This window comes from Schistocerca americana, chromosome 3 (assembly GCF_021461395.2).
Source record: "Schistocerca americana isolate TAMUIC-IGC-003095 chromosome 3, iqSchAmer2.1, whole genome shotgun sequence".
NCBI classification, from domain to species: Eukaryota; Metazoa; Arthropoda; class Insecta; order Orthoptera; family Acrididae; genus Schistocerca; species Schistocerca americana.
In genome coordinates, this window is record NC_060121.1 from 566,588,132 (window position 1) to 566,613,326 (window position 25,195).

Here is a 25,195-nt window from a genome sequence, read left to right on the forward strand (position 1 = left end):
TACCACGACCATTCTATAATTTTGCTACACCAACAAGCTGTTCACTATCCCCAAGTGTAAAAATGATTGGAAGTCTTTCTTCTTCTGGGTTCTTGACATTTAATGTTGGCAACAATTTACTGTCCCAGTGAACAGTAAGAACTGCAGGGAAATCATTCTCGAAAGCAAAGTTTATTGTTTCATGCCATTCTCTTATTGTGTCTGATTCTGTGAAGAGAAGACTTATGGATTCAGAGCTCTTTAGTATTGTAACCAAGCACTTGTGTGTGGAAATAATTTTATTTATTCATCCACATTAACATTATTTTTTTCAAAGTAGTCCACTCATGCCATTGTTTCTTCCAATCCCCAAAACACTTCTGGAACTCTCTTTGGGCTAGCACTTTGCTCTTTTTAGCGATTCATTCATAATCTCATGTAAACTTGGAAAATACTGGCTCTTTAAGATTCTCTTTTCTTTTGGGAGTGTAAAAAAGTGACATGGGGCTATATCTGGCAAATATGGAGGCTGGAGCATCATTACAGGGTTGTTTTTTGCCAAAAATTGACGAACAAGTAATAAAGTGTGAGTGGAAGCATTACCATGGTGCAAAAGCCATGAATTGTTTCGCCACAAATCTGGACTATTACTTCTTCTTCTTCTTCTTCATCCTTTATTCCCATCCCCTCCCCCAGCCCGGTGTGGAACTTATAAGACAGTACTCATTATTGATAGTTTCATGTTTTGGCAAGGACTCATGATGCATTATGCCATTAAAATTAAAGAAAACTGAGCAGAGCCTTCACATAAGATGACTTTTGCCAACCTTTTTTCGATCTTTGCAATCCAGAATGCGTCGACTGGGATGAATGAGTCTTAGTTTCGTACACTCATATTTCATCACATGTTATGGAATGTTTCAGTAATTCTGCATTGTTGTTGACTTCATTTAGTGACTTCTCGCCAACTTCCTTTCACAACACCTTTTGCTGTCACACACTTCATACTCAAAAGATCTGAATATATTTCATGGCATGCCAGCATCAGCAACTTCTCTGCTTCTTATTTGTTCGAAATCATTTCTTTCACTTTTCCATGTTTTCGTCAGTTGTCGATGTGCTGAGGCGTCAAGAACATTCATCATCTTCAACTTCATGGCTGTCTTGAAAGTGTTTATACCACTTGTAAACCCTCGTGTTACTCATAGCAGACTCATCAAAAGCAATATTCAACATCTCTTAAAACTTGTTACATTTTTATAGAAAAATATAATGTAAATTCTCTGACTTTTTGTAAACAAATCAGTGATTGCTACTCATAAGCTGTCACTTGACACATCCAATATGGCTCTCAGTGCACAGATACGTTTTAGACATATTTACCAACAAAATAACAAAAAAATGCTTTAATCAGACTAGAATGACCCATGAAATTACAAAATTCCTGATGCTTCTTGAACACCTTGCAGCTGGTATCTATTGAAGACACCCATTAATTTTACAGTAATAAAATCTTTGGTACCTCGCCTTGCAGCACTCTCCAATAAACTACTCTCAGAAGTTTGTTGTAAGCACTCACCACCGCTAATGTCAGTTTAGTCTGAACATGAAAATGCCTTACCTGATTCTGCAGATTAAGAAGGAAGATTTAGAAGTACCTTTTCCCTTCTTCCGATTTTCTCTGCCTAGACATTTCTTCTTGTTGGCAAGTATTCAGTCTGCTCCTGCAAGGTAGCCTTCTCTCTGTCGAAGTAAAAATATCCTGTCTTCTTCCACGTATATCATTTATAGAACATTGGCAAGTGCCAAATCAGATTAATAGTCCTAATTATTATTCATAAACTTCTCTTTATGGCATTTAAATGAACTTTTATACTTTTTTCCTCTCTCCAAATGCAAGTTAGCGAACTTCAAGGAACAATGCTGAATAGCTCTTACTTAAATCCTTTTTTCTCAAAATGTAATGCACTTGGTGAACCACAAGGTTAGCACTTCCACTAAATGTTAACTTTACTTCCTGTGTGTTATCAAATAAAACTTCCAGCATTAGCCTATTTGATGGTAATTTGTGTCCAGTTATTTGGTGTTTTATATCTCCTATTAAAAACACTAATTTCTTTGCAATAAATGATTGATGTGACACCTTAGGTAGTGACTGGAAAACATGTAGAACATGATGGGTAACAAAAAAACTGACTACACTGCATGTGCACATACTTTTAAGCTGAGGTGACATCAGCATGACATATAGACAGTGTGAAAGATGTTCCTCATGCAAGTTTGGGCTCAAGTCACACCTGGTTAGAGTGCTTTGATCACAACAAAATTTTGTACAGACATGTTTTAGAATCATTCAAACAGTATTGGAAGGTGAGCATTCAAATATATTGAAGTTGAAAAATGAGGGACACCCTAACCTCCAAGATGGCTATCCTAGTGTTGTTAAAGAGGGGAATGGTGCTCTGTTGTCCTCAATGATGAGAGTAGGTTCCGTTTGTATGTGAATGATGGATGTACACATGTATGGTTTAGACCTGGTGAGCTGCCTATTTTGGAATTCGTTCACCCTTGACACACAGGTCCCGCTCTTGGCTTCATGGTGCGGGGGTCATCAGTTACAACTGGTGGTCGCGTTTGGTGTTTCTGTAAGGTAAAGTAATCAGTGCCTGCTATATTGCGCAGGTATCCCCGTGCTGTTGGCATTTGGTCGTCAAGAAACTGATATTGTTTTTCAGTAGGATAGTGCATGTCCACATACAGGTACTACAATACAACATTCTCTTCATGGTGTATGATAATTGCTGTGGCCAGCAAAATGGCCAGATCTCTCACTAGTGGACATGTATGGGACATAATGAAGCAGTGCCATACTTGTTCTTCAGAGCTTGCAGGTACCATTGCCAAAATGTACTAAAAGGTGCATGGTGGCTGAAACAGTCTGTTGCAAGATGCCATTCAGCACCGATTATTTGCTTGTAAGAATATATATCTGTGTTGCTGCAAGAGGGTATACACTGGTTACTTATGCAACAGTTTGGGGACGCCTTACTGTAATGTGTGTGTTTCGTTTGGTCAGAATTTATCACATATTCCTACAGTGACCAACCACATGTCATATCACTTGTCAACGAAATGGCCTAGGTAGTTGGATTTTTGCCCCAGTAGTTTATATGTTACCCGCAGAAATGGAGGGCAATAACTTTATTTTCTAGTGATTATTGAGTATCTTCATGTTTCCATGTTTTGGAGAACGCTAACTTAATACATTGCTCTGCAAAACTTAAGGACAAGATAAAGTACCATAACATATTAACTACTTGGTGAAAATGAATGAACATACAGAAGCATGTACAGAAAGCTGGACATCACGTGGTGTTAGGTCAGTGTGACTCTAGAACTTAATGGGGCTGGGCCTGCAATACAAGACCGTTGAAGGAACGGGGAAAGACAGTGTGTGTTAGTCAGTGAGCAGTGTTGGTGGACTGTAGTGATGTTCATTACAACATGGCCCAGTGACAACATTTGGATGACTCCACATGAGGAAGAATCATCAGGAAACTGGAAAGAGACTGAAGTGTGACAAATATAGCCCAGGAGTTTGGTACTGCTCACAGCACTATATGAAGTACGTAGGGAACAGTCCAAACCACAGGCACTGCTACCCGAAGGAGAGATGGCGGTGACTACAGTTAATTACAGCAGCAGTTGACTGCTACATTGTGCAACAGGCATGAAAAGACCCTTGTCAGACAGTGGGTGCAACTACATTCACATTTAACAGGACTGTGAGGAACGCAATTTCATGATCCACGGTGGCACGGTAACTGCATGAGGGTGGTCTTTCTGCCTATTGACCAGTATGATGTGGTCCTTTGACACTCGCATATCGGCAGTACTATTTGCAATGGGGCTAATAGCATAGGAATGAGTAAGGAGTGACATCACATGCTCTTATCAATTGAGAACAGATTCAGTCTGAGTAATGATTCTCATTGTACCCTGATACAGTGGAAACATGTAATGCATCCAGGAACATTGTTGAACTTGTTTATTTTGGTGGGTAAATGTTACTAAGACACTGCTTGTTCCATATGTGTGTCTTTTCAGGTGTGCATTCAGCCCGACTTCATTTTTATAAATGACAATGCATGACTGCATTGAACAGCACAGGTAGAGTGGTTCTTAAATGAGAAGATATTTGGCAAGTGGACTGACATGCCTATTTCCCCAAAATAAATCCCACTGATCATGTTTGGATGCATTGGGGAGATGTACTGCAGCACATCCATGTGCACCAATGACTATCTAGTAGTTGTCAACCTTTTTTTAGATGGAATGCTGAACAATGAGAACTCCTTACCAACCTTGTAGCAGGCATATGAGCACATTGCAGTCATGCGTTGCTTTCCTTGATAATCTCTCATCATACTAAGAATCATGTCCATAATAGAGGTAAACATTCCACGTGGGAAAAATATATCTAAAAACAAAGATGATGTGACTTACCAAACGAAAGTGCTGGCAGGTCGATATACACACAAACAAACAAACATACACACAAAATTCTTGCTTTCGCAACCAACGGTTGCTTCATCAGGAAAGAGGGAAGGAGAGGGAAAGACGAAAGGATGTGGGTTTTAAGGGAGCGGAAAGACTTACCTTAAGGGGAAAATAGGACAGGTATACGCACGTGCGCGCGCGCACACACACACACACACACACACACACAAGCAGACAAAATGTGTGTATGTTTGCGTTTCTTTGTGTGTCTATCGACCTGCCAGCACTTTCATTTGGTAAGTCACATCATCTTCGTTTTTAGATATAAGAATAATGTCCTATATTTTGTAATGTCCAGGGACCATTATGACATGCAGTGACTTGAATTAATTACTGTCTTTGAATAAACATGTAATTTCTGTTTGTCTCGTAGTGTATTTCTTTCAGTTAGCTTCTGTAAAATACTGTAGCATTTCTTTCTATGTAAGGTCCAAGTTTCATCGATCTATGTTACTTAACAGTGACACTTAATGCGAAAGTTGCTTTTGTCCTTACGTTGTGCATACCAGCATATTATGATACACATAGCCATTCTATCAGGATATGTGCTTCATATCTCTTATTTTACAAACCAAGTGATTCTTAGCAGGAACAGTTATAGCTTTGTGCCAATCTATGTAAAATCTTGATCTTACGGGCTGTAAGATGGTAGATGTCAATGCTGAGATATCAGTGAAGACACAAAATAAGCTGACATACATCTTGGGCTTGCAGAAGTAAGAGTAGAAGTTGTAAGAAAATCATGCAGAGGAAAATTTCCAAAGTGCTTCCCATCAGGAAAAAATTTTACACAATAGATGATGATGAAGGAAATACGGTGCATTTGTGGTACCTCTATAAATTCATGGTTTGGAACAGCCATCGATGGGCAAACTATTTCAAAGAACTTAATGATAAGCACTTGGTATCTCAACATGTTATCAGGAAAGTTGCAGAGTTCTGCTACGAGAGACTGCATAGAAACTATTTCTATACCAGTAATATGAAAAAGTACAAGTGATGTGGCTAGGAGATTAGAGAGATGGGAATTCTGTAACTTCATAACAAGATGTAAAACGTAAGACCAGCTGTTTTCAAACACCAATTCTTCTGATTGTTGAAGTCCTTCATGAGGGAGGCTGTTGTATAGCAGGTATGTGTGTTGTCACCAACAAACAGGGTGTCTCTATGTAGTGTGACAGTAACTATGACCATCCAGTGTGATGCTACCAAGCTGCTGCTGCTTCTTCTTCTCCCCCCCCCCCCCTCTCCTCCCCCCCCCCCCCCCCCCCCCCCCCCAAAAAATTTTTAGAAGTAGTTAGTCTGTCCTGCCATACAAAAATGTGATACATCTTCAAGAGTGTCCCCACTCAGTTCAGATTAAGGATGCAATGTCAACTAGTCAATTCTTTGCTTCAAAATGTATTGCTGAAGATGATGTATCTAGTTAGGTCACCAGTCCAATTCTACGTATTTCTTTTTATAAGTCTGTTTGAAATTGGTAACGTACAAGGAAGAAATTTCTGGTATCAGTTGGCAGTGCCTGTGAAATTATGTGAACAGGAAGAGATATGATACAGTTCATTCTCAGTTTCCTTTCCCCATACCAACTAGCACCAGTCTTTACTTGGATGCAGGAATCATAATATTCCATTTGTTCAGAAGGTGTTTATACTGGCTGGGTGAAAAATGAGTAGATGGCTTGGGACTCTTTCATCTGTGAATTAAGTTAGTTTCACTCCTACATAGTGACTGCCACATTTGGGTGGCACTTAATGCTTTGGAGTGCTAAAAGTGAGATCATTTGCTCAAAGAAAATTTAAGTTGGCTGGGAGGGTAATGCTTGCCATAACTATTATGTCCAATAATGATAATGTGCTACAGTGATGATGATAAATGATGAGCAAGAGCACATATAATGCTATGAGAGGGTTTGGGGTTTGGAAACCTGAAGATTTTAAGCCCGAGCTCTTACATTGTCTTTATCACTGTGAGTTTTGCCATGCTTCATTGCACTGGTATGCTATGTTTTGCATAGAACAAGGCACTTATTATTTGCTAATGGGTTGTAAACAGTTTTGAAGTGGGTGACATCGGGGGGGGGGGGGGGGGGGGGGAGACTTTATGCTTAATAGTTGAATAGGTGTTGAGATTAAACATTAACAGCCTCTGCTTTGGAGCATGTTTCACAATCCATTCTGGTAGACATGCTAGAATGCATCAAGTCCTGTGACAGTACGTGTTTTTGGGACTTCATTAGACCATACTAATGCAGCTTAAGACATTCCAAGCCATCAGAGGGACTGTTTTCTAAATGTTGTTTTGTAGGGCAGGCAACCACAGCCAAAGTTCAGAATTTTTTCAAAGAAAATTCTGCATTGGCTGTATGAATGATTTTTATTAATTCTGCGACCGGTTTTGCACCACTTACCAGTGCACCCTCAGGCAATCTGTACAAAAAATAATATGAGCTCATATAAACTATTTGATCCCCCAATTCTGAGGTGTAAATTAAACTTTTAAATAGCCGGTGTTTTGAATGAAACAAGAAAGTACTCATATATGCTATTCATAACATAGTGATGTTGAACATTGCCGTGTAGCCACTCCCCACCATTCACGTCCAATATACTGTCATCTGGTGAAAGTGGTAGTTAAAATTTTAAGAATCTTAAAAAAAAAAAAAAAATTTTAAATGATGGAAGCAGCAATGACCAAGAAAATAAGAATAAAATACGATGCTGATAAAACTCCCCTAAACACGGACGATGAAGATTGGAACATTAACATGAACCAACAATGGAATTAGGGCCATGTAAACATATCAGAACATACCGTGCAGTTTGAGAGGAGCTGCGTGGCATTGTACACAGCCTGACTGACTGGCAGAGACCTGGAAAGCACGCACGCAGTGGCGCGAGAATCGCCAGAGGCCGGATTCTTTGTCAGCCATTGTACTGGTTTTGATGATGATATTATGCAGTTGTTTGATGCAGAGTCTTATACTGTTACCGTTTCAGCAAATTCAGATTCTGCAGCAAAATGATGGCAAATTAAATCTTCAATTTGAGGCAGTGTAACAGCATTCCTGCACGTATTCTTCACGTATTAGTTGTTCAAGTACACACACCAAAAATGTTTAGCATCACCGCGGCTCCCTCAACTCCTGAAGATAGACGTTGACTGTGAATGTTGTATCACAGACACCGTCCCTTTGACTGTTCAGAGATGTCACTAAACCCGCCCAAAGATGTAAACAATCATGCATGGACAGTGCTTATTAGATGGAGGGGGTCCGACATCTGATCAGTTCCAGTCATTCCACCAAGGAGGTTCTACACGGCTCATGTTGTCTGTAGTTCAGCCATGCCTAGACAGTCAGTACTGGGGTTTGATCGCGTCCGCATTGTTACTTAGTGCCAGGAAGGGCTCTCAACAAGGGAAATGTCCAGGCAACTCGCAGTGAACCAAAGCAATGTTCGGACATGGAGGAGATACAGAGAGACAGGAACTGTCGATGAGATGCCTCGCTCAGGCCACCCAATGGCTACTACTGCAGTGGGTGACTGCTACATGCGGATTATGGCTCAGAGGAACCCTGACAGCAACACCACCATTTAGAATAATGCTCTTCGTGCAGCCACAGGACATCGTGTTGAGACTTAAACTGTGCGCAGTAGGCTGCATGATGCGCAACTACACTCTAGACGTCCATGGCGAGGTCCATCTTTGCAACTATGACACCATTCAGTGCGGTAAAGATGGGCCCAACAACATGCCGAATGGACAGCTCAGGATTGGCATAAAGTTCTCTTCACCAATGAGTGTCACATACGCCTTCAACCAGACAATGGTCGGAGGCGTGTTTGGAGGCAACCCGATCAGCCTGAATGCCTTACACTGTCAGCGAATGCAGCAAGGTGGAGGTTCCCTGCGGTTTTGGGGTGGAATTATGTGGAGCCGTTGTACACCGCTGGTGGTCATGGAAGGCACCGTATCGGCTGTATGATACGTGAATTCCATCCTACGACCGATAGTGCAATCATATCGGCAGCATATTGGCGAGGCATTTGTCTTCATGGATGACAGTTCACGCCCTCATCGTGCACATCTTGTGAGGCCAGCATGTTCTCCAGACATGAACCCTATCGAACATGCCTGAGATAGATTGAAAAGGGCTGTTTATGGACGACGTGACCCACTAACTATTCTGAGGTATCTACGCCGAATCGTCATTGAGGAGAGGGACAATTGGGACCAATAGTGGCTTGATGAACGTTTGGATAGTATGCCACGACGAATACAAGCATGAGGGGACGTGCTACTGGTTATTAGAGGTACCAGTGTATACAGCTATCTGGACCACCACCTCTGAAGGTCTCGCAGTAGGGTGGTACAACATGCAATGTGTGGTTTTTATGAGCAGTAAAAAAGGCAGAAATGATGTTTACGTTTATTTCTGTTCCAATTTTCTGTACAGGTTCTGGAACTCTCTGAACAGAAGTGATGCAAAACTTTTTTTGATGTGCGTATTTCAACAATATTGCACAATTCATTTGCCAGTATAATGTGGCCAAAAATGTTATCTGTTAGATAGGTGTCTTCTCCTATTTGTTAAAGGTTTTCCACAAATTCTGGTGCTCACTTGATTACTTTGTGTTCTGCCATATGAACGATTTTTTAAACAGGCATTCATTTCATCTGCTAATGTCAGTTTCAGAACTGCAGGCAGAGTTCGACAAAAATTGCCTGACCGCATGTGGCATATCTCCCATTAAACATGTGTTCTCTCTTAAGTCAAGGATTGTGTTATTCAGTGCTTTCAAAGACTTTCTGTGGGCGATTGTGCTTTCATCCCATATGGTAGCCTTGCACTGTTTCAATATTTGTCTGCGTGCTGATCATTTTGTTATGACACATACCAGAAGTTCATGGTCGGCTACATTTAAAGGTAATTTAACAGCATAACATGCTGTTCATCCACCATTCGCAAGTATAGCTGCTATCCATAAACAAAATATGAGTGAAAAGATTTTTGCCATCCTCACTCACCCACTTCTGCTTACTGCAACCAAACACCCTTATTAACAGCAGGAGACCAAGAACCATCTACAACTTGCAGCTGCAAGTGGGTGACAGTGGGTGGTCATGAAGAGAAGTGTGTCTTCACTACACTCATTCTTTTTTAAAGTTACCTAACTGATATAAATTATCAAGGAACATATCATTCTCTGTGCCCTGACATGTAGAGTGCCAGTTTTATTGCTCCTGAAGACAACATTCTCCTGAGTCATTCCCACTTGGAGATCCAAATGGGGAACTACGTTAATTCCTGAATATTTTGTCCGGTCATGCAATACAGTTCAGAAATGTGTATGTAGTTTCGCCTTGCTTTCAGGTGCTCACATTATCAACATAGTGAAGCCATATTAGTTAATGTTAAAAGTGCAGATTAGTCAGTAATCCAGACTTTTGCCCCAGTGGCGACTGGAAAGGCTGACACTTCTCTTTGGACCATATGTTAATCTAATATTTATGTAGTTACATATATGGTATGCCTCTGTATTGTTAATTCACACAAGTCACCCCCAATAACCCGAGATTTTTTTAGCATCACTTGCATTTCCCTTGCATGGCTGTTCAATGCTGTCATTAGAAAAAGAATATTAAAGATACCAACAAGCATAAAAATGCTAACTGAATAGGGAAATGTTGTGGCACCTCTGAAATAACTGCTCTGCTTCTGTTATAGTTGTATTCAAATGATAAAGCAAAAATATTGAAGGATGTTTTAGACTCATCTTCTGCCAGAAATGGTATTTTCTCCAGTTATACTGTATTATGGAGTGACTTTCTGAGGCAGTGCACCAGAGGTCCATAAAGTACTGTCATAAGAACATCACAGGAAGTTGGCAACTGAACATATTACAAATGTCTCTTTAAAAACCTTTGAATCCTTAGTCTCATAATTCATGCTCATGTGATGACACATTAACTCCTCAATGGCATTCATAATTAACAACAGAAATGTTTCTGATAAACAATAATAAATGTTATCAAACTGTGGAAATTCCATGATGTTATTGCATTGTATGTTATTATTTGTGTAGTGTCTTTACTTTTTTTGTATAGAATTTGGAGAAAAGTTGCTTATCCTTGTGCTAAGATCTTGAACAAATTGCACCTTGACATAAGACGAAAGGCTGGCAATCTTAAAAACTTTGAAAACAATTTTGGAAGCACGCCACATTGGTCATGTATATAAATTAACAGTCATTTGCACTGTTTATCAGTCACTTGCTGCACTGTATAGAGCAGTGTGTGAAATTGTTCTAAATGCCTTATCCACAAATTAGATTGACCAGTTAATCAGAGAACAGACTGATGAGAGGTAACATCATAGGTCCCGTGGTTACACACAGGCCTGAACTTTGAGATACTAGATATGGAGCCAAGGAGTCATTGATCATAAGGATGTTATGGCATCATTAATTATGGATGCTTGTAGAAATGTCAAGAGAAGTGGGAAGATGTTTTTGCTTAGTAAGTGTGACAAGAAACATTTGAATACTTGAGAAGCCAAGTCATTCATCTCTGAGTACAAAAATGTTGAGAATAAGTAGATGAAGCTCAGGAGTATTCGATAATATTTCTTCGATAGGTATGTGCCGAGCAAAGTAGTGAGACTGGGAAAGGCCACCATGGCTCAACAGTCATTAGAAAGCTTTGTCAGCAAACAAAAACGGGTTGAAACCAGAGTTATTGTAAGGAGAGGCTTGCATGAACTAGTCCACGAATTCTAAAATAACATTCTGTTTACCAGTCAAATGGAAAATCTCCAGCTGCTTCAGTCTTTTGTTAAAGCAGTAAGCAGAGCTAAGCCGTCTGTACAGACACGCATTCGATCCTAATGACCTTGAAACACGGGTTATGGAGAGAAAATGGAAATACTACATTCTTTCCCGAACTTGTTTTTCTGTAGCAGAATCATACTTCAGTTCTCTCTCTCGGCCATCGCACTAATGTCCAAACTGGCAGATATTAGTATAAGTGACTATGGGATAGAAAATCAACTGAAATCCTTGAACGGAGGAAAGGCAACTGGATCTGATTGGATACCTAGACAATTCTACTGCAAAAGAATTTGCTCCTCAGCAATGTATCATAGTTCACATGAAGACCAATGTCTTCAAAGTGATTGGTATGACTTGACTGGTCAAGAAGGGTTATAAATTTGCACACAACTAAAGGCTAATATAATTGGCATCTGGAATTTTAAAACATTTTATGTTTATGTATTATGATATTTCTTGGGAGAAAAAAAGCTCCTAGTGGAATTGACATGGATTCTGCAAACAAAGATTGTGAGATACCCAGCATGCTCTGTTTGTCCACGATACCCAAAAGGCAACACGTAATGGTACCCAGGTACCAGGATTCCTTTGTTTATGGAAGGTTTTCTGTACATTTCTGCTCTGTTACCTAATAAACAAAATAAGAATGTACAGAACATCAGAACAGTTTTAACACTGAATTGAAGAGTTACTAACAGATAGGACGTAGCACGACATATTGCGTCCCTGGTTTCATCTTGAGATCTTCAGCTGATGACTAATGATGTTTTGACAGCACAAGTAGCTGGCACTATCAAACATTCTCCCCTCCATTGTTGGTAACAGGCAATGGAGGATTAATTTCTGGCATCTTTAACAATGCCAGTCAGTCACATTGTTAAGAATAATTGTTAAACATTGACTGAAGGACTGAGATGAAAGAAAACAGGAATCGTCAACAAGTGGCAATGAATACTTCAGTCATCTACATCTACATTATACTCTGCAATCCACCTGATGGGGTGTGGGAGAGGGTAATTTTGTACCACTAACTGAGCCCTCCAATCCTGTCTCACTTGCGAATTGTGCATGGGAAGAATGGTTGTCAGTAAGGCTCTATATTGGCTCTAATTTCTCAAATTTTCTCCTTGTGGTCATTACGTGAGATGTACCTGTGGGGGGGGGGGGGGGGGGGGGGAATATGTTAGGAGACTCTTACCGAAAAGTGCTCTCTCGAAATTTCAGTAATAAATCTCTCCATGATGCACAATGCCTCTCTTGTAATGTCTGCCAGTGAAGTTAGTTGAGCATGTCCATAACACACTCGTGCCGGCTAAATGATCCCATGGCAAAATGTACCGCTCTTTGTTGGATCTTCTCTCTCTCGTTTATCCATGTCAGAAGATACATGAGGCTGTTTGCAGGTGATTCTTTCATTCATATTGAGAAGTTGTAATGCCAAAAAATTTGAGTGCAGTGCACGAAGAAACCTCATGGGATTAATGCTTAGTGTATGCATTGACAGTTGACCCTCAACATAAAAAACTTTTTGTCTTATGCAGTTTTAAGAAACTTCAGAATAATTGAAACAGCTGATTTTGGTGTTCCATAATGTTGCTTATAAATAAATGTAACATACTGTGCACAAAGAAACTGAAAGGCGATTATTATGTGATCACACAATTGCAGAGTACTGATAGCAGCGATGTCCATTAAATATCTGGAATATGTGTATAGAGTGATTTAATGAGGAATGTTAGCATAAAACCACACATGCCAGATGGAGAAGAAACTTCAAGAAGTATAGTCCATGTAGATAGGAAGTAGATTACAGAAATCTCATTTGGCTGATATTGCTCACCAATCTGAGACTCTTACCAGGGATGATTAGTAGAGGAAATACAAAAGATCCAAAGTAGTCAGCATATTTTGTCAAAAGTTTATTTAATAAGCACAAAATTCACAGAGATGCTCACCCAGCTCTAGTGGCAGATGTTAAGAGAGGTGTTTTGCAGCACTGTGTGGTGCACTGTCGAAATTCAGAGCGTGTACATTCCTAAGAGGAAGAGGCAACTGATCTAATGCTTCTTCATACCTATATCTTACAAAAAGACCATGGAGGAAGAGTTAGAGGGATTGTAACTCTCACAGAGATTAACAGTTTCTCTTTGTGTGCCATTTGTGACTGGGCCAAGAAAAGGGGAAGTGACAGTGAAACACAAAGTACCTCCCACCATAGAGTGAACGGTAGCCTATGGAGTATAAGTGGAGTAGGTGTATACAGCTACTGAGGACTGTCATTAAAGACGAGGAACTTGCAAAAGAGTGAAATTTCGAATGGAAGGGTGGTGATATGCAGAAATGGAAATTCTAGTGAGTGGTCCAAAATATGTGTAACAATGCATCAATGATCTGCTATTTTCATTGTATGCTGCTGTTGTATCCATTTCACAGACAATTTAGCATGTGTTACAGCATGAACTCAAGTATGTTGGGTAGTACCAGTAATAATTGATTCTTGGTGTCTTGTTAAGGCAGATGCTCCCTGAAAACTGTTGTGAAGATATGTTTTGTCAAGTGCAATCGATTCTATTAAATGCTTGACAGTTATTGCAACAAGAGTTGGAAAGAACAGGTGGACAATTGGTTTAGCTGCTTGTCAACGTAGCAGTTTGCTGCTTATGTTTGTATGAGGTTTTATCTGAAAAGTTCTCGACCTTGCCCAGAGATCCCACCACTACTCATATTATTTTTTCCCCCTTATGTTGGCACACGTGGTAGTAGACACCAAAGCTGAAATTGTTATAGGTACGGAAAGCTGGCTGAAGCCAGAGATAAATTCCGCCGAAATTTTTACAGTGGCACAGACAGTGTTCAGAAAGGATAGATTGCATGCGACCGGTGGTGGCGTGTTTGTCGCTGTTAGTAGTAGTTTATCCTGTAGTGAAGTAGAAGTGGATAGTTCCTGTGAATTATTATGGGTGGAGGTTACACTCAACAACCGAGCTAGGTTAATAATTGGCTCCTTTTACCGACCTCCCGACTCAGCAGCATTAGTGGCAGAACAACTGAGAGAAAATTTGGAATACATTTCACATAAATTTTCTCAGCATGTTATAGTCTTAGGTGGAGATTTCAATTTACCAGATATAGACTGGGACACTCAGATGTTTAGGACGGGTGGTAGGGCAGAGCATCGAGTGACATTATACTGAGTGCACTATCCGAAAATTACCTCGCGCAATTAAACAGAGAACCGACTCGTGGAGATAACATCTTGGACCTACTGATAACAAACAGACCCGAACTTTTAGACTCTGTAAGCACAGAACAGGAAATCAGTGATCATAAGGCCGTTGCAGCATCCCTGAATATGGAAGTAAATAGGAATATAAAAAAAAGGGAGGAAGGCTTATCTGTTTAGCAGGAGTAATAGGAGGCAGAGTTCAGACTACCTAATAGATCAAAACGAAAATTTATGTTCAGACACTGACAATGTTGAGTGTTTATGGAAAAAGTTCAAGGCAATTGTAAAATGCGTTTTAGACAGGTAGGTGCTGAGTAAAACTGTTAGGGACGGGAAAAACCCACGGTGGTTCAACAACAAAGTTAGGAAACTACTGCGAAAGCCAAAACCTCTCAGACAAACAGAAGCTAAACGATGTCAAAGTTAGCGTAAGGGGCGCTATGCGTGAAGCGTTCAGTGAATTCGAAAGTAAAATTCTATGTACCGACTTGACAGAAAATCCTAGGAAGTTCTGGTCTTACGTTAAATCAGTAAGTGGCTCGAAACAGCATATCCAGACACTCCGGGATGATGATGGCATTGAAACAGAGGATGACACGCGTAAAGCTGAAATACTAAACACCTTTTTCCAAAGCTGTTTCACAGAGGAAGACCACACTGCAGTTCCTTCTCTAAATCCTTGCACAAACGAAAAAATGGCTGACATCGAAATAAGTGTCCAAGGAATAGAAAAGCAACTGGAATCACTCAATAGAGGAAAGTCCACTGGACCTGATGGGATACCAATTCGGTTCGACACAGAGTACGCAAAAGAACTTGCCCCCCTTATAACAGCCTTGTACCGCAAGTATCAAGAGGAATAGAAGGTTCCAAATGATTGGAAAAGAGCACAGGTAGTTCCAGTTTTCAAGAAGGGTCGTCGAGTAGATGCGCAAAACTATAGGCCTATATCTCTTGACATAGATCTGTTGTAGAATTTTAGAACATGTTTTTTGCTCGCGCATCATGTGATTTCTGGAAACCCAGAATTTACTCTGAAGGAATCAACATGGATTCCAGAAACAGCGATCATGTGAGACCTCACTTTATTTGTTCATGAGACCCAGAAAATATTAGATACAGGCTCCCAGGTAGATGTCAATTTCCTTGACTTCCAGAAGGCATTCGATACAGTTCCGCACTGTCGCCTGATAAACAAAGTAAGAGCCTACGGAATATCAGACCAGCTGTGTGGCTGGATTGAAGAGTTTTTAGCAAACAGAATGCAGCACGTTGTTCTCAATGGAGAGATGTCTACAGACGTTAAAGTAACCTCTGGTGTGCCACGGGGGAGTGCTATGGGACCATTGCTTTTCACAATATGTATAAATGACCTAGTAGATAGTGTCAGAAGTTACATGCAGATTTTTGCAGATGATGCTGTAATATACAGAGAAGTTGCAACATTAGAAATTTGCAGCGAAATGCAGGAAGATCTGCAGTGGATAGGCAATTGGTGTAGGGAGTGGCAACTGACCTTCACATAGACAAATGTAATGTATTGCAAGTACATAGAAAGAAGGATCCTTTATTGTATGATTATATGATAGCAGAACAAACACTGGTAGCAGTTACTTCTGTAAAATATCTGGGAGTATGCGTGCGGAACGATTTGAAGTGGAATGATCATATAAAATTAATTGTTGGTAAGGCGGGTACCAGGTTGAGATTCATTGGGAGAGTCCTTAGAAAATGTAGTCCATCAACAAAGGAGGTGGCTTACAAAACACTCGCTCGACCTATACTTGAGTATTGCTCATCAGTGTGGGATCCGTACCAGATCGGGTTGACGGAGGAGATAGAGAAGATCCAAAGAAGAGTGGCGCGTTTCGTCACAGGGTTATTTGGTAACCGTGATAGCGTTACGGAGACGTTTAGCAAATTCAAGTGGCGGACTCTGCAAGAGAGGCACTCTGCATCGTGGTGTCGCTTGCTGTCCGGGTTTCAAGAGGGTGCGTTTCAGGATGAGGTATTGAATATATTGCTTCCCCCTACTTATATCTCCTGAGGAGATCACGAATGTAAAATAAGAGAGATTAGAGCGCTCACGGAGGCTTTCCGGCAGTCATTCTTCCCCCGAACCATACGCGACTGGAAGTGGAAAGGGAGGTAATGACAGTGGCACGTAAAGTGCCCTCTGTCACAAACTGTTGGGTGGCTCGTGGAGTACATATGTAGATGTAAAATTGCAAGTAATTCCAGGTAATACTTATTTAAAGCAGTTGTGTGTGCAGTGATTAAATTCTTTGTAAAAGAGCTGTAATACAAACCAATATTCATTTGTGGCTTGTAATAGTGTATGGCGGCTCTTCACCTTCAATTTCTACCGTGAAGAAATGGGCAGTTTAAATGTGGCCATGAAATCATCCAAGCTGATCCATCCAGAGAATGTCTAAAAAGGGTAAGCACGCTGGAAATCATTGACAAAGTTTATGGTGAGATTTGGGAAAGATAGGGGTATAAAGATGTGTGAAATTGCTAATGCTGTGGAGATATCAAAGGGTCATCTTGGACACATTTTGGAGCAGGAACTGAACATGAGAAAGCTTTGCACAAGATGGGTGCTATGTGTGCTCACTCTGGCTCACACACTCATTTGCATGACACTTTCGAGAAAGTGTTTGGTGCGTTTTAAGAAAAGTAGAAGTGACTATCTGTGCTGGTATGTGACAGCGGATGAAACGTGGATCCACCACTACATGCCTGAATCCAAACAGCAGTGTACACAATGGATAGAAGCCTGTTCTTCAGCTCCAAAGAAGGCAAGAAGGGTGTCATTGCTCGCAGTGCAGTACTGTCAACCACTGGGTGTGGGTTGGAGGTGGGGGTTTATCCAAAGGAAATTTAAGGGTTATTGACAGTTTCTGAAGCCACATCCCACAGTAAATAGCCCAGCACAATCAAATTTTCAAATAAGAATCAAAAATGCTTTGCAATAGACTTTGACTGTGCGTATTAACTGTGGTGTAGCCAGCTTTAAATTATTTACTTTCAGCAGCAGCCTGAATTAAGCAGTGCTCTGCTATCACCTATGACTTTCCGTGACTCTCTCAAACACTTATTCCTCAAAAATCCAACATTAACGTGCACAAGACCTATTGGGTACATATTTTAATTCACCCTGCCTAAACATTGGCAATGAAGAAAAAGGATAAATGCAGAAAACAGGCCTCTGAATTAAGTTATTGAGGAGTTGAATTGGAGTTACAGGGTTCCATAGGTGGAAAATGAGACACCTACTACAAGAAATTTTTCATCTACCAAAAGAGGGAACAACTCCTCCATCCCCTGAAGACTTTCCAAGTTGGGGTGGCCTGAGTACCTCGGTGATTCACATATCCATAATGTAGATTCAACCACAGTGGGAGGGTATTCATGAAGAGGCAAGACAAACATGTTGGTCCGGAAGGGGCTGCAGCCTATTTAGTAGTTGCAGCGACAACGATCTGGATGATTGACTGATCTGGCCTTGTAATATTAGTGAAACGGGACTTGCTGTGCTGGCACTGTGAATGACTGAAAGCAAGGAGAAACTACATACATTATTTTTCTTGATGGCCTGCAGCTCTTCTGTGTAGTTAAATGATATCTTTGTTGGTAAAATATTCCAGAGGTAAAATAGTACCTATTTGGATCTTTGAGTATTGACAACTAAGGAGGACATGGTCATCAGGAAAAATTAAACCAGTATTGTGTGGATTGGAGAGTGGAGTTTTAGCTCCCATAATTGGCTAAGAAGGTTAGGGAATATAAAAATGGAAATGAAAAGGGTGAAGTTAGGTATATGAGACAGGTGAAAATGCCTCAGACTTCAGGATGACCAAAAGTGGAGAGAATATAAAATACAAACTGGCTACAGCACAAAGAGCACTTCTAAAAAACAGGAATTTAACATCCATTGTTACAGAGTCATTTCGGAAGGTATTTGTCTGGAGTGTAGCCTCGCACAGAAGTGAAACATTGAAGATAAGTGGACAAGAAGATAATATAAGCTATTACTATTAATTTGGTATTTGAGATAAGTGGTAGGGGATAAAAATTGCAGAGGAAGACTGAGGGATGAATACAGTTACCAGTTTCAAATTGATTAAGTTGCAATAGTTATTCAGAGATGAAGAGGGTTGCACAGGGGAGAGCAGGATGAAGAGCTACATGAAACCATTCTTTGCACTAAAGACCACATCAACACAACTACTGCTCTAAGAGGAGCATTTAAAAGGCAATAATAGAGATATAAAAGCTGTAGAAGTGTGGACATATGAAGTTGCAAGTGGGAGGATACCAATGGCAATGTTAAATTTGGGATGTCTGGGCTAAAGATTGAGAAGACAGGAGTGACATGTGATTGACAAGAGTACAAGAAAGTATAGATGAGAGGGAAGAGAACTAGAATGTGATAAAAGAGGAGGAGAAAAATAGGAAGATGACAGAGAGGCTGGTTTCCACTGGACCCACCGCAAGGCTGGAGCTTGTTGGTGATGGTGATATTAAACTAATTGCCTTAGCTCCAAAAAAATGGCGTACCTGATTTCATACAGAATTGGAGAGGTTTTCCCCAGATAAAAAGCCATATAAATATTGTAGTCAGTTAACTATCATGATGCCAGTATCCATATTTATACATTGAAATTAAACTTCAGAATTGTCACTTTATAATGCATTTACCAGGAGGATTTTATCTTCTGCATGGTAGTTCAAAAGATGAGCATGTACTAAATTGTTTTCACTTGTTTAAACATAGCAACTTTCTCATGAAACATGAAGCAATGCTTATTTTCAAAATCTTTGACTGTTTAAATTGTCGCTCTGTCTGTGTGTCTCTGTATCTGTTCCATTAGATACTTCTGCTCCAAAAAAACAATAAAATTTTTATGGGCACTTCTTCATTTACGAATATAAGGTGAATAAAAAAGCAACACGGATAAATTTGTTTTGTTAAAAGTGCTCAGCATTTGTGAAATATAAATGTGTTTATTAGTGACATTGAAACAAAAACTACTTTGTTCACAGGCCAATGATAGACTTAACAAAAATGGATTACTGCCCCCTGAAGCCCTGTGTTACTTTCGAGCTGAAACCGAGTCTGGGCTCAGCTTTCTACCCACCACAGCAGCAACGTGCTGATAATGCGAATGGAGATAACAGTCCAGCAGTAGCACCAACTACTGAAGATATGAGTGAGGCTGACAGTTCAGCTGCTGGGCCCAGTGACATCACTGATGCTGCTCCAGTGCCTGCAGCATGCTCGTCAGACGATACAGCACCAGAATCGGCGTCTGCACCTGTTGCAACGGACACTGTCTAGGCAGATGACATTTGAGCATTTGGAGCGGTCCTCTGCCCGCTCGACACTTTTCCCAAGCATATCTCCCAAGAGTAACCCTTCAGCATGCAAGCATAATTATCAAATTGTTAGATGACGGTCCAAGATGGATCTCGCTTTCTGTTAGAAAACCAGTTTTTTAAACCAGGAAATGTGAAAATTGTCTTAGAGCACTTGATGTACATGATACAGACTTTGGAAGGAGTGTACAAATCCACTTCTATTATTAACTGGCATTCCAGTTCATTGGTCAAATTATGGCGTGTGCAGACAGTTTCTTCACGCAATTTAAGTTTTGAGAATTTATTTTTTATATTGCTTTCTGTGTGCTAGTGTGTCTGATCATCTTCAGCTGTTACGGTTCATCAAATACCCTTTTAGCTGGTATTGCTGCTGCAGTTTTGGTTTGTGCCCTTCGATTTCCATGTTGTTACATTCCTACAGACGACTTTTGCTTTTGTGAATGGTATTGCAGCAGCATGTTAAAGGATGAGTGCCTTATGAATGAAGTTGTTTGCATTTAACTGCAAAGCTTGTGCTTCATTTATGTGTATAAAATGTGTGTGTGTGTACATAATGACAGACTGGAACTGGAACTTCAGTTGGTAATATGAAGCTGGACATTTCAAGGGATTTCTCATTTTGTGTGATGGCAGTGAGCTTACTGTTGGCTTAAGTTTTTTTGATGATGTGTGAGAATTTTTTGTGGGAGTGAATAATAATGATTTGACATGAAAACATGTTTTGTGTAATTTAGCTCTTGATTCATTGGTACTGCAGCAGGACTGACTGACTGTTTTACACACACACACACACACACACACACACACACACACACACACAGAGTGGAATCTTGAGACTGAAGGGTAGTAAAGGTTAATCATTAGTTGAAAATTGATGCAGTTGTTTCTTGTTACTGGTGAATGTACAGCTTAAAAATAAGTGGCATTTTCCAGCATGTCGTACATAAAGTAAGATGTAAATATGTTCATTACCAATATTGTTTAATGTTACTAATGCTTTAATGAGCAGTACCCCTTTCAAAATTTGATGTTTTCAGTCTTGCAGGTTACCAAATTACTGATAAGAGAACTTTGTTAAGTTTGTAATAAAACAGTGTACATCCTTTCATGACAGACCATCCTTTTATAGCAGATTGCAAATTAAATAGACATTGAAGTACAGACAACTAATCCATTTTTTAATCTGTTGGTCACATGTTTCCAAATGCTTCATTATTATATTTCAATTTCCATAAACAAGCAGTGTGTGCCTCATTGCACCATTCCTTCATACTAGTACCCTGCGGACTAGTTGGTTTAAAATATTTCTTGCTATTTACAAGTTTACCCAAGAACTCCTGCTATGATAGGGTGTTTAGTCTCTATCTGATACTGCTTTCCTGGTTCATTTTCATGTTCTTTATGTAGTATGTAATTCTTACTTTTCCAAACATGTAAATGTCATTAATTTATCATCCAGTATTACTGAAATACAGCTTCTACTTTAGTTTCTAATAGTTAACATTCATTCCCAGTATTGGTGCCACCAGCCTTTATAATTCTGCGCGTATCTGCTCAACCAAAATTAGAAACCCTTTTACTGAAGATTTTTTGTTTAATCTGAAAACATTAACAAAAAACAATATGCCATGACTGTACTTTTGGGGCTAAATATTTTAAAAAGAAATAATTGCTAATTCTTAAAAAAGTGAAAAAGTGTATTATTGAAGAGTTTTTGTGTAACCTGTTATTGAGTGTCCATTGATAGTTAGTTTTTGGGGGTAGTGTGATAAAAGTAACATGGTTTCACAAAACGCTTGATCAGTTTACATATTTTTAAAAATCTGCCTTGTGAAGATGTTTGTTTGCCAACAAATTTTCAAGTATTTAGTACCATATAAATGTCATTTCACAGCATAGCAAACATGTACAGATCATTTAATATCAGGTGAGTTTGGAACACAATACTATCAAGGGACTGATCCTCAGGTCACAGATTTCCACTGGCTCTTTATATGATAAAGGAAGCTCCATACTTAAATGTTTAGTAAAAGGTTTTCTACAATTTCGCCAAAAAAGTCACTGAGGTGACTACAGTGGATAAAAATGAACTATTAAGGGAGTAAGAATATTTTATTCAATTGAATTCATTCATTCTTTCATTCATTAATTCTTTCAGTTGTAGCAAACAGTGCGAACCATTAAACTACCAGAAGCTAATTGCCATGATCTCTGCTCTGGAGGAGTTAACATTTTTTAATCAAAATATATATACAATGAAAACTGACTAATTTTAGAATGCATTCCCAAAGCTGAAATGAATGTTGAAAACAACTAAAACTTCAGAAGCCTCCATTTTATATTGATTTCTGAAATAGAATAAAAATAGGCCACAGAAATTTTTTTGGTTCCATGGTTCATCTTCAGTATCATGCCTTTGTTGCTATGATATGCTTTTGTGTCTGAACATGTTTGGGATAGGTGATATACAGAAGCTGATACAGAATTTTTCCATTTATGAACTTGCCAGAGATTTATTGGGAACTGAAAACATGTACAATGCTATTGTAAGGATTTCATTATTATAAAACAATTTATTTCATTCTTCAGATTGGGTACTACAATTTATTACGTGACTGTCAAGAAAGACTTGCGTTCTGTCCAGAAACTGAACACAGAAGAAAGCAGGTGAAGTGACATCTTGATTGATGTGACATATTTTGATAGCTCATTTGGAAAAGAACTTCATGCAAATTATAGAGATTCGTGGTCAGTTTGTCCAGCACACATACACTTAGAACTATGATAAGTGTACGATTTGGCTTAAAAATGTCACTATTATAAAAACAGGTAGGATTTCTTCACTGTAATAAGTGACAACTTGCCAGTGTGAAAACACTCAAGTTAGGAATAGCAAGATTAGCTGAATAGAAATAAAGTCACTCACTTTCATAGGAAAATAAAAAATCAGTTGTTTATTAATCGCTGTCTAATTTGTCATACAGTTATCATATATTACATCCATTGGTTTGATTTATGTTTGTATTAAAAGGGTGCTTTGCTTCTTGCCTGTAAGCACACTGTGCTAGCTAAAAACTTCACACTCCTTGCACATATTGTCCTAGATGTCAGACGATTTAATAAAAAGACAAGCATTTGGTCTTCCATGAATTACTGTTCGAATGATTGTCGCCGATTCTGAATTAGTCGTATAAATAATTGCTGATATTGGTATCACTTAACTAAGATGGATAACTTTCAAAAAAATTAATGAAAGAAAAGATTTTCAAGCACCAGTGACAATTTCTGCAATAATTTGATCTTGTGGAAGTAGCTCATTTGATTATTTATATTACTTTTTAGGTAACACAGCAAAAACTTTTTTTCGGAGTCTAGCTGTTCGTTTGCAGAAAGAAATAATTTGCATACAATTTTGTGATAGTGACAGTATTTTTACCTTCAGTTTCTCAAAAATAAATTGTCATCTTGCAGTTCTGTATTTAGTCATTTTGTTGGAAATAGTGTTGGTCAAGTGTTTATAATTGTTCTGCACCCTTAGCATATTACTGGTTTCAGATCACTCTTAATAGTTATTACATGTAACAAAGAGGACTGTTCATTGCAAAAAAGTTTTGTTATTACTTAGTTGACTGTGTACAGGTTGAGAACATAAACTACATGAGAGCTGTTATTGATTACTGAGATCTGTCAGTAAAAGTCTCCATTTCAGTTCTTCAAACAATAAGGCAGGAAGCTTACAGCTTCATTCAGAGCTCTTAATCTTTCAAACTGAGTTCTAGAAAAAGTCAGTATGGTACATCATCTTCATATATCTTTATTATGGTGTTTCACTTGATTTTCACTATTACTACTTGGTTCCTTGTTTCATTACCACTTCTATTCATCAAGCAAGAAGAAATGCTCTTTATTCGCTCCTTGTTTCGCCCCTAGTCAGATAACTTCATAAAGACCTAGAGTTTATATTGTGGCAATTAAGGTATTAAACATTCCACTGACCATGTCCCAGTGTTGTAAAACATATTTTAAGATAGTGAAGAGCACAGATACTTTCAGCAATGGCTTAAAATTTGTCTTCAACACAATTATGGTTTTTAAGAGGAGGAAACCTTTAATCTTTGTCAAAATTCCAGTAGATGTGGAACACCTTCAGCAAGCTTTAGGTTTCAGAATTGACTCGTGTAGTTTCTGTAATAGGCTAACCTGCATGCCTGAAAACATATATATAAAGACTGGAAAGTTGAATTTTCAATATGAGGAAAGCTGCAGTGAAAGTGGATTAAGTTTCCACTGTTTGGTACAATTTCAGGCCACCCAGAAAGCACCTGTCAGTAGTCTAGAAGATTTATGTTAAAACACACAACTTCTGTTTTACTATTATGTATTTAAATTGCACAAATGCATTGTGAAATGTACATAGGTGTTTGCATGCGTGCGTGTGTGTGTGTGTGTGTGTGTGTGTGTGTGTGTGTGTGTGAGACGGAATGAATGAATGAATTTGTACACATTCCTTTATGTTGTGTTTTGTCTCTTTTGTTGATGTATTGATAGCCTTAAATTTTGTTTTAAACTTCCTCATGATTAGCTTTTCCTTAGACCAGTCGTGTGAATAGCCATGGTATTGTTAAAACTTAAATTCTGCAACGCATATAGAAATTATGATAAAAACTATCACATTCCAGCCTACTGTTTTTGTCGTCTCTCAGAATATTTTATCTCTCACTTTGGACAGAACATAATAATAATTACTGTAACTTAATTTCATACCAAAGAAAACATGTAATGCTTTAATTTTCATCAAATAAATATTTTCACCTATTTTTATTTCTTTGGAAATTATTTTATGTACCTGCTTGATGAGAATTTAGGGCAAAATCATTTGTCTCACTGAAATAGAAGTATTTTGTTCCTAAGACGCATTATATTTCTGTATCCATCAGCCGTGAATTTTTTTGTATTATTGTTAATGTCCCTTTTATTTTGAAAAAGTATGCTAAACAATGTCAAAAAATTGCTCTAAAATCCTATTCTTTGTATGCAGTTGTGGCCATTGATATGCTAGTAATATTGTTCATAAATTTGGTAACAATTTAAATCTGTTCAGTGACAGAGCTTCTAAAAACCACTAAAAAATTGGAAGTTATTATTTTATATTAATGGAGTTGCTTTTTACAGACCACTTCTTCATAGGTTATTGTGAAAGTTACTTATATTG

General features: G+C 38.9%; 1 protein-coding gene across 2 annotated transcripts in view; it reads left to right on the plus strand.

Annotated features, from left to right (window-relative positions):
- The window catches only part of LOC124607079 (protein FAM117B-like), a 73,934-nt gene extending 49,130 nt beyond the window's left edge, over positions 1-24,804 (plus strand). For both annotated transcript variants that reach the window (XM_047139257.1, XM_047139258.1), the window contains exon 9: positions 19,648-24,804. In XM_047139257.1, coding sequence (XP_046995213.1) covers positions 19,648-19,942 — 295 coding nt within the window. In that variant the 3' untranslated portion in view covers positions 19,943-24,804. The remainder of the gene's footprint in view (positions 1-19,647) is intronic.
- The last annotated feature ends 391 nt before the right edge of the window (positions 24,805-25,195 follow it).